This window comes from Silene latifolia, chromosome 3, assembly GCF_048544455.1.
Source record: "Silene latifolia isolate original U9 population chromosome 3, ASM4854445v1, whole genome shotgun sequence".
Classification (NCBI taxonomy): Eukaryota; Viridiplantae; Streptophyta; class Magnoliopsida; order Caryophyllales; family Caryophyllaceae; genus Silene; species Silene latifolia.
Window position 1 is genome coordinate 79,653,430 of NC_133528.1, and position 11,368 is coordinate 79,664,797.

The following is an 11,368-nucleotide window of genomic DNA, read 5'->3' on the forward strand; positions in this document are numbered from 1 at the left end:
CATGCACATATAATTTTATTTCATGCCCATTTAACACTTATTTCATGCACATAGAACTTTATTTTATGCAAATAGAACCATATTTCATGCACATATAATCTTATTTCACGAAAATAACATGTCTTAAAAAAACTACTCTATAAAGCTAATTATTTAATAGTTGATAACCAAAAAATCATACAAGTAGTACACATGACTTTGTTATAGGAAAGATGATTCTAAAAAGCAGCAATATGTTTACATCAGGATCTAAAACTTGGATAAAAGAATATCGAAGCGAGGGAAGAGCACACATATACACCTTATAAAGAGAAGTATGACTAAAATGATGGATAAAATTGCACCTATGGAACTCTAAAAATAGTATTATTATAACTGACCTAACCATTTTTGTTTAGTTCAAGAATTGCATTCGTCATCGCAAATGTCAACAATCCCTTGAACACACAACAAAGATGCTTGAATCTAATCTATAAATGTAATCAGAATACCCTCATAATCATTCATTGTGCTGAAACTAAAACAAAAATTATTTCTATTCCCTGAAAATATACAAGAATTTTGCTACAGGCAGAGACATTATATAAAAGAGTAAAAAACATACAGTATACATAAGAGCTACAATGATGCAGTAAACTAACATAAGTCCTTGGCATATTTTTTCTACAGATATTTAGCAATGGAAGATATAGGAGTGTGCTACACAGAGTATTAGTGAATCCAGAGAGAACACGTGTTACACTAGCTTCTCTACACAGTCTTCCCTTCGAACGTATGATACAACCATCATCTAAACTTATTAGCAAAGACAATCCAAGACGCTATAAGGATACTAACTTTGCTACTTTTCTGGAGTACATATCATCATGTGAGCCAAAGAAGAAGGAATTTCTCGAGTCCATAAGACTCGGTTAAAATGCATATATGAAGATAGAGACCACAACTGTACATACTATTTTTTTTTTCTATAGGTGAAATTGATGCAGTAAATTAACTAGCAAATCCTATTCAACTTAGTAAATAACTAAGATAAATTGTATGCAAATGGATGAATAAAGAAAGTTCTAAGTTTACAAAGTTCTTGGTCAACTATTTAAATATCTTCATCACCTACTCATCTACTGATTTCTTCTCGGCCTTCAAGTGGAGTTTCTTTTGAGCTTTGAATAATATATAAAATCTCAAGTCATGCTCATGAATAATGCTTAACCTCAAGAGTTAAGAGTCTTAAGACTACATAGACAAAAGCAATGAACACTGACATGAATAAAACAAGCATAGACTCAACCTACAATTGACTTTGCTAAACTAAATCATACTATGAGACAACGTGCTCCCTCGGTCCCCAGAAGAATGACCATCATTTCATTTTGGCTGTTTCAAAATAATACCCTCAATCAAAGAAAGTAACTAGAACGCAGCAACGAAAGGACAATATTTAAATATGAGGAATAATGTCCTAACCATGTTTGTTTAGTTCAAGAATTGCATTCGTCATCGCAAATGTCAACAATCCCTTGAACTTGGATGGTTTCTGGATTATTATCTCATTGTTGTGTGAATTAGAGGAGCGATAATTCTTGTTGTGTGAACAGTGATGAATGAGTTCAATCCTAATTTAATAAGCGAATGTGAGAATATCGAAAATATGATGATCAAAGGGCCAAGAAGATAGATCAATGATTAACTACTTACTAAATTGAATCGATTAATAGGTTTACTAATCAACAGGTAAACGATTAATAGGTTTACTAAACAAAAAAAAGCAGAACAAATCAGGAATGCAAAACCTAATGAACTAATTTGAAGCATGAACATTATGAGAATTGACGAAAAAGGGGAAATACGAAATTACCTAAATGAAGAGAACTGTAGATGAAATCAGAGAAGGCGAAGAAGGAAACAAGCTTGAAGATGGCCGAGTAATGAGCTCAAAAATCATAGCAATGGTGGTTGATCGTCATGAGAAATCTTGATAATCGAACGGAGATGAAAAATTGGTTGAGTCTGATACTGTGATCTGCGAAGAGAAAGATGGATGAGTAATAAAGGAAAATTGTAAAATGATTTGAGATACAGGGGTTGGGGGCTGCGTATGTTTGATGGGGTTGATGAGTTTATCTCATCCGTCCAATTCATCTAAATCTAAGGGTTATGAGTGGTTCTCATTATCTTGATGGTTCTCATAGGATCCCAAATCTATATATATATATATATATATATATATATATATATATATATATATATATATATATATATATATATATATATATATATATATATATATATATATATATAACGTGAATGGATTTATTGAATTAGTATTGACAGTGATGATATATTACTAACCCTTGAGTTCGAAACGATTATCATCTTGTGATAATATGTTATGTTGCGCGAAAATTTCTGTAACTCTCTATCCTTAAGTGAGATAAGCTCGTGATTGTGACCCTCGTGGAATCGGTCACTTAATAGAAGACCATTCTTCATATATAGTTTTATCCTCGCTTTACACCCCACTCTAGTGACTCTGAATATCCTCTGTGAATTCTCCCCAACTAGTCCGTCACTCTGATCTTTACTCGGCGCCTTGCGAGCGAAACCTTCTCGATTGCAAACGACAAGCTTTGACTTTATCTCTCTGCCACGCCATTTTTTCGTTGTGTACCTACGCACATCAAACCCACAAGCAATGACGTATATCTTATAAAATGTTACCGCGTCCTCAATCCCCCCAAACTCCTGCCCGATGTACGGTGTAAACCTCTTTTCAACTTCCCTGCACAATTCATGCCTGTCAGGCTGCACTCCATTTTTGTTAAGTGAATCTGTAAATAGGACTTGTTAATACAGTTCACAGAGTGTAAATGTAAAAAAAAGTAGTGTAAATGTAACAGCTACGAAGTGTAAGTATAAATGTCATCAGATATGAAGTGTAAATGTAAATGTAAAGCGAAGCAAAGTGTAAATGTAAAGGGAATCAATGTGTAAATGTCAAATGCAAGTGTAAATGTTCCATATATGATGTGTAAGTGTGATACGTGGATGTGTAAATGTCCAATTGTTATGTCCCCAAAGTGTAAGTGTAAATATAAACGTCCAAAAGTGTAAGTGTAAATGTCATCAGAAATGTAGTGTAAGTGTGATGTTCTAAAAGTGTAAATGTCAAATGCAAGTGTAAATGTTCCATATATGTGTTGTAAGTGTGATACGTGGATGTGTAAATGTCCAAATTATGATGTCCCCAATGTGTAAATGTAAATGTAAACGTCCAAAAGTGTAAGTGTAAATGTCATCAGAAATGTAGTGTAAAAGTAACGGTGTAAAAGTGTAAATGAGCAATATCAGTGTAAATGTCAATAGGTGTGAAGTGTAAATGAGCAATTATCAATTTTTTAAATGATGTCACATTTGAATTTCTGATTGTGATGTCCTTTAATTTGCATAGTCTAATACTTACAATTTTGATATTGAAAAATAATCAGAACTGAAAACTGGAACAATCAAAACTGGAACAATTTCTAAAAAAGCAACAATGATATTATTTGTACAATCTTCATGTGAAAATGGTGAAGGTAAACTTTAAATCAATTGCAAGTGCCAGTGTAAATGTAAATGTTAAGATAAGGGCAGTGTAAGTGTAAATGTCATCAGAAATGTAGTGTAAGTGTGATGTCCCCAAAGTGTAAATGTAAATGTAAACGTCCAAAAGTGTAAGTGTAAATGTTATCAGAAATGTAGTGTAAGCGTGATGGTGTAAAAGTGTAAATGAGCAATATCAGTGTAAATGTCAATAGATGTGAAGTGCAAATGAGCAATTATCAATTTTTTAAATGATGTCACATTTGAATTTCTGATTGTGATGTCCTTTAATTTACATAGTCTAATACTTACAATTTTGATCTTGAAAAATAATCAGAACTGAAAACTGGAACAATCAAAACTGGAGCAATTTCAAAAAAGCAACAATGATATTATTTGTACAATCTTCATGTGAAAATGGTGAAGGTAAACTTTAAAACAATTGCAAGTGTCAGTGTAAATGTAAATGTTAAGATAAGGGCAGTGTAAATGTGATGGTCTGAAAGTGTAAATGTTCAACGTAAGTGTAAATGTTGTCAGAATGCTAACTTGTTTAGCACACTGCGTTGAAAACTATAACAATCAAAAATCGATACTCAAAACTGAAATCTAAAATTCATTTAAAACCCAGCATCAATTTTGAAAAGTAATGAACAAAGTCACAAAGATTCAACTGAAAATATGAAAATGGTGGCTGTAAATAATAACTAAAATGAACAAATACCATGACATGCAGATTATACCATGACCTTCATCCATTTTATTCAACTGAAAATATTAAAAGGTGACTGAAAACAATAAATAAAATGAAGAAATACCATTGAAGTCGTCTATTATCTGCATGGCAGTGATGATTTGCAAGTTTTAGAAAGAATTTTAGCTGAATTTTGCGCGTTCAATAGAAAAAACCCATGTTTAGAGAGAAGAATAGTAGACAGAAAATGGATGAAGAAGTGGAGAAGAAGTGTGTCAAGAAAGGAAGTAAGTTGGGAGTGTAAACATAGTACAGAGGATATATCATTTGTCCGTCAGTACAACAATTGGGAAGAACAATTATCAGGAAATGTTCTCCTCTCTCCTATCTAAGCTTTTCCTTTTTTTTTGGCCTATATTTTGTAAACAATCTCAACTTTAGATGTTGTCCATCTAAAGGTCCTTATAAGGACTTAAGGACTCAAAGGATGTAATGGACTCATTAGATCTTCACTCTCTCTCTCTCTCTCTCTCTCTCTCTCTCTCTCTCTCTCTCTCTCTCTCTCTCTCTCTCTCTCTCTCTCTATATATATATATATATATATATATATATATATATATATATATATATATATATAGGCGGGTTGTAGTCTGAATCGCCTTAACTTGTCTAACCGTACGAACTAGCTTATTTTGACCTTTTTTTTTTCCAGATACACTTTATTTCTTTACTACATACACTTCTTATTAGATACATTTTATTACATATGTAAATACAAATTTTTCAACACTAAAATTATAGATGCACTTTTACACTTTTACACTTTTTTAAACTAATTTTTTAACGGATACATTTTATATTTTTTACGGATACACATGACATTAAAGGCAGATACACATTATAATATTTCTGGATACACAAGCTTATACTTCCGGATACGCATCATATTAATATCAGATACACATGGTTATACTGCCGGATACACATGTATCTCGTATTAATATCGTGTGTATCTAGGGTGGTATTTTGTGTATCCACCCTTCTACCATACTACCACAGCCCACCACCACCTACCGCCACCACCCCCACCGCCATCAGCACTGCCCCCATCACCACTGCCCCCACCCCCATCACCATCACCACCAACAACAACAACATTATCATGCGTATCTGGTAGTAATACCGTATGTATCCGGTAGCAATACCGTACGTATCCGGCCTAGTATTTTGTGTATCCACCAAACCCACTGTCACACTAGTGACACCTACCACCACAACCATCATCAGCCCCACCCAACACCACCACCATCACCATCATTACCAATCTGATCCCAACTAACACCACACCACTACCGCCACCACCCCAGACAACACCGGCGACATCACCAGCCACCACAAACAGCGCCGGCGATGTCATCGGCCATCTCAGAAATTGTCGGCGATATCAGCAGCCACCATTATTATCCTACTTCAACTTCCCAACGTCACCATAAGCCACGACATTCACCATAGAACACGAAACCACCTCTTTATTTAGCAAATTCGACATGTAAAGTACAAGATCTGAAAAAGAATCACCCTACTCCAAGCAAATCCTCACCACCGTCATCCTCCCGTCTCTCTCCTTGTCAAAGAAACCACCACACCAGCCTCCCGCCAACCTCATTGCATTATTCCACCCTGCAAAAACCATAAACACAATCCCCCTACTCTTTTGATGTTAAAATGATTTGCCTTGGTCGACGCACCACACAATAACCACACAACAGCCATTGTGCACCACACAATGGCTAAATCTAAAACAAACGAAGTAAAATTTAAGAAAACGGATTGCGCTGGCGAAGTAATTGAAGTACTTCTCGCCGGAATCCCACATCTAACAACCATCCTATACTTTGTCGAAGAAGAGACGACGAGGAAAATGGTCGAGGTACTTTGCAATTAATATGCAAGTAAGAAGTGCAGGGGAGTCGGAAATGATCGCCGGTTGTTGTGTGGATGCACGCCGGCGAGCAGCGGCAGCAGGTAGTTATTGGGGTAGGAGAAACCGAGAAAATTTGGGGTTGAAGACGATTTAGGAGTGTGGAGGAAGGCACGAAACAACCGGGGACAACAAAGTCAGGGTGTTGCGCCGGCGAGGTCGTTGTCGGAGCTCCAATGTCAGTGAGGCGGCCATCTCGGCAGCATCAGTGGTGGTGGACGGTGGTGTAGTTGGTGGTGTGTGTTTAGTGAGTACTGAGTTGTGGCTGAGTTATGTTGTGGGAAATGAGAGATATGGGATAGATAAAAGGGTTTGGGCCCTTTATTTTTACTGATTGGGCTTTGATAATCTGGCTGTTAGTACTAGTTCGTACGGTTCGCACAATAATTTGGTTCGTACGGGATCCCGATTCTATTATATATATATATATATATATATATATATATATATATATATATATATATATATATATATATATATATATAGTATAAGGATCATATAAGTCCTTATAGTAAGTGTGAGTCCATAAGTCTCATTGTATACCCTTGGATGTTGCATATGGATGGTTGAGATTAAGATGGAAAACCCACTAAGTCTATTATTTTATTGACTATCTTAATTACCTCTCTCCTCCTACAATCATAGGGTAAGTAGCATGCATGCAGGCTTGTCAATCAACCGTCAAACACGTTACTTTTCCTTCCCCCTCTTTCTCATTTCACTCATTTTTTCAAACTCAAACCACCCTCATAATTAAACCTTGATCAAAATAAACTTCCCCCAAATTTTCAATAAAACAGGAACTTTATTGTCTTCTCCGTTTTCTTCATTCAGTTACCACTTGCCATTGTTGTCTTCTCACTAAAGAAACTCGTTATTCTCCATTTTCGCCATTTTCGCTTATCAAGGTAATCATTTTCTTGGTTTTTATAGTTTTGTGTATTATTATTTACATCTTGCCATTGCCATTGTTGTCTTATAAGGTAATTTATTTATTTTATATTTTTTCGATTATTGCCCATTGTTATGTTCATATTAATTTATTTTACCCAGATTGTTTATCATATTTTCATACCCATTGTTTTACCCTTTTGAAATTTGATTTATGTTCGTCAATCATTTCAATTATGTTCATCAACCATTTCGTTTTTCAATGTAATGGTCTTTTGCCATTTTATGCTTTTATGTTCATTTATTTTGATTATTCATTCTTACTAATTACTCACTTTGTAGTGTTAGTTTATTTTGTATTGTTTTGTTATTATGTGCAATAGTTTTAATTATTATTAGTTGCCATTTTTTGTAGTTTAATTGTAGTTTCATACATTTTGAATTTTATATATTTGCACATTTTTTTGATTATGGCAAAATAGATCAACACATTTTTTTGATATATCTGCAATCAGATGAAATTACACTTTTCTCTACAAAAATTACACTTTTGTGTGTCTTTGAAATGATGAGTCTTTCGTATTTACGATTACATTCTCTTGACATATTCTTTGAAATTACACTTTTGGTTTTTAAAATTACACTTTTTGTTGTTAGAATTACACTTTTTATCATTACAGTTATATATTGCTGAAATTACACTTTTGGTTGTTAAAATTACACTTTTTGTTGTTAGAATTACACTTTTTATCATTACCGTTATATATTGCTGAAATTACACTTTTGGTTGTTAAAATTACACTTTTTGTTGTTAGAATTACATTTTTTATCATTACAGTTATATATTGCTGAAATTACACTTTTGGTTGTTAAAATTACAGTTTTTGTTGTTAGAATTACACTTTTTATCATTACAGTTATATAGTTCTGAAATCACACTTTTGGTTGTTAGAATTACACTTTTGCTTGTTAAAGTTACACTTATTATTAGGTCTTGAAGTTACTTATTTAGTTGATACAATGACAGTCTTTCTGTGTTACAGTTACATGTTTTTTCACTACTACAAAACCTGTCAAGGACATCAGTGGGTGGACATCTGATTTTTTAAAAATCTGATGTAATAATTATGCACATCATATTTTTTCAAAAAACCGATGTTCATATAAAGCTATGTACATCGGGTGTGTTTTTAAACCCATGCCCATTATTTCTGACCTTAATGGACATGTCGTTTCTAATAGAACCCATGTCTATTTAGTGGACAATTACATCGGCCTTACATAAGTCTGATGTTAACCCAATTTCCATTTTGCGCGCAAAAAAACTGCCTCCACAAATTCCCCTAATCTAATATAATTAATCCCCCCATCGCATGCACCTCCTACTTAGCTTATTCTGTCATTTTGTTTCCTTAATAATAAAAACCTAACCTAATTAATCACTCCACCTTCGTTCTCCATTCATTCATATATTCATTCATTCATTGATCACTCCGTCATTATTCTTCATCGTCTTCATCAGCAACCATCATCAGGCGTATTGTCGGCGGCAAGATCATCGTCTTACCATCATCTCAGATTAGGTATTTTTCTTCTTAATGTTTTTAATTTAGGGTTAATTTGATTGTTTTACTGTATTGTGTTATTTTATTTGTTCTATTTCCAGTTTTGTTTGAATAATGAATTATGGGCTCATAATAAATTGTTGTTTTGATAATCAAATTGGGGGTTTTTCCTAATACCTATTTATCGCATGCATTCTGGTTAATATTGTAAGATTTTGATTTGCTTGCTTAATAACGAATAACAAATGTAACAGTGTGAATTAGGTTGTTTTTTTTATTCTATACTATGTCTACAATCGTTGTGTTTAGTTAGTAATCTCTGACTCTGTTGGGTGTAGAGGCGGGACGGAGGTTGAGTGAGTGAAAGGTAGAATAAGAAACAAATTTGGGATCCTGATTATACTTGCAGTATGTATTTGGGTCTTTAGTGGATTGTTAGTTATGGGGTAGACGATGTTAAGTATGTAGTTTGTTTAGGTAAGTCGATTTTTTAATTACTCGTCCCGAATCGTACAATAATATCGTATACTTTTGCAAAGTGAATCCTCAAAATAACCAAGGTGGATTGTTAATTATGCAGATTAGGAATATGGATCGCGAATGGATGTTGGTTGATCGGTTGGATCCTATATATAGGAAAGGGGTAGAGGATTTTGTTAGTCATGCTATCAATAATGCGAGAGAATGTGGAGATTTTTTGTCCATGTGTTAAATGTGGAAATAATGAGTATGTAGATCTTTGTAGAATTGAAAAGTCACCTCTTATGTAATGGTATTGACAAAAGTTATACAAGGTGGATTTGGCATGGGGAGGATGTGTTGCCTACTATGTGTAGTAATTTAGAGGATGATAGCAACTTTGAGGGAGATGATTTTGATGAAAATTACGATCGAGTAGACGATCTTATTAATGATTTAAAGCAATCCACTGAAGACCCAACTGAAATTGAGAGGTTTGATAGGCTGTTTGGTGATGCAATGAAACCCGTATATCCTGGTTCAAGTTTCACATGCCTATCTGCAACTTTAAAATTATATAGTTTAAAGGCGAAAAATGGATGGAGTGATAAAAGTTTCACAAGTTTGCTTGAATTGTTGGGGAAGATTTTACCCGATGGCAATGAACTCCCTAGACGTACCTATGATGCTAAGAAAATTTTGTGTCCAATGGGAGTTGATTATGTTAAGATACATGCATGTCGTAACGACTGCAGCATTTTGTTTCGAAAAGATTATAAAGATTTAGACAAATGTCCAAAGTGTGGTGCTTCACGTTACAAGTTGCCAAAAAAATTCCCAAAAAAAATATAGGGGTCCTGTTAAAGTTTTGTGGTATCTTCCCATTATCCCTAGATTTAAAAGAATGTTTTCAAATTTAAAAGATGCGAAGAACTTAACATGGCACGCTGATGGTAGAATTTCAGATGACAAAATTCGCCATCCTGCCGATTCAACACAAGTGGAAAACCATTGATCATTTGTTTCGAATTTGGATCCGAGGATAGAAATTTAAGGCTTGGGCTATGTACTTGATGGTATGAATCCGTTTGGTAATCTAAGTAGTCAGTGGAGTACATGGCCTGTTTTGCTAACAATTTATAATCTGCCTCCTTGGTTATGCATGAAGCGTAAATATCTAATGATGTCACTATCGATTTGGGGCCTAGGCAACCTGGAAATGATATAGATGTTTACCTAGAACCTTTGATTGATGACTTGAAGTTATTATGGGATGAAGGGGTAGAGGTATATGATGCTTATCGTCGTGAGACGTTTAATCTACGTGCCATGATATTTTGCACCATTAATGATTTCCCGGCTTATGGCAACCTATCGGGTTATCTTGTGAAAGGTGCTAAAGCGTGCCCGATTTGTTTGTGAGGAGGATACGATTTACGATCGTTTAGTTCATGGTGGAAAGAATGTTTACCTGTGTAACCGAAGATTGCTCCGCCGCTCACACCCTTATAGGAAAAAAATGAAGCCATTTAATGGGAAACAAGAACTTAGAAACCCTCCAAAAATTTTAAGCGGGAAAGAGGTTTATGAAAAAGTCAAAAACATTGAAAATAATTTTGGTAAACCATATAAGAGGACAAATAATGGGACCTTATACAAAAAGAAGTCTATATTTTGGGATTTACCATATTGGAAACATTTGTCCGTGAGACATTGTATTGATGTCATGCACGTGGAGAAAAATGTGTGTGATAGCATTATTGGCACACTCCTCAACATCACTGGTAAAACCAAAGATGGTCTCAAAGCTAGACAAGATATGGTTGCTCAAAAGATACGACCAGAATTAGCACCACAAGTTAGAGGTTCAAGAACCTATTTACCCCCAGCTTGTTTTACTTTGTCACGAACTGAAAAAAGAAGTGTCGTGAATGTTTACATGGGGTGAAGGTACCGCAAGGCTATTCATCCAACATAAAAATCTTGTGTCTTTGTGAGTTAAAACTTGTAGGCTTGAAATCACATGATTGTCACACTTTAATGCAACAATTGCTTCCAGTAGCGCTTCGTGGAGTTACGCCTACTCTGTTCGGGAGCTATTATTAGACTTTGCTATTTTTTCAATGCAATATTTAGCAAAGTCGTTGACTCAGATACATTGAATTCTTTACAACGAGATGTTATTACTACTATGTG

The 11,368-nt window shown here is 34.5% G+C and overlaps 1 protein-coding gene across 1 annotated transcript; it reads left to right on the forward strand.

The window, feature by feature from the left end:
• The first annotated feature begins 9,541 nt into the window (after positions 1–9,541).
• Positions 9,542–11,120, forward strand: LOC141649251 (uncharacterized). The gene is made up of 3 exons (XM_074457946.1): positions 9,542–9,972; positions 10,381–10,459; positions 10,566–11,120. Exons 1-3 carry the CDS (start codon positions 9,542–9,544, stop codon positions 11,118–11,120), a joined length of 1,065 nt encoding a protein of 354 aa, XP_074314047.1.
• The last annotated feature ends 248 nt before the right edge of the window (positions 11,121–11,368 follow it).

What these genes read in the sequence shown, in the direction of transcription:
- LOC141649251 (XM_074457946.1), top strand. Translation starts at nt 9,542, where the DNA reads ATGTGTAGTAATTTAGAGGATGATAGCAACTTTGAGGGAGATGATTTT. An exon ending in GATTTAGACAAATGTCCAAA is followed by an intron (nt 9,973 to 10,380) that starts GTGTGGTGCTTC and finishes TTTGGGGCCTAG; the next exon opens with GCAACCTGGAAATGATATAG. An exon ending in TATGGGATGAAGGGGTAGAG is followed by an intron (nt 10,460 to 10,565) that starts GTATATGATGCT and finishes ATCTTGTGAAAG; the next exon opens with GTGCTAAAGCGTGCCCGATT.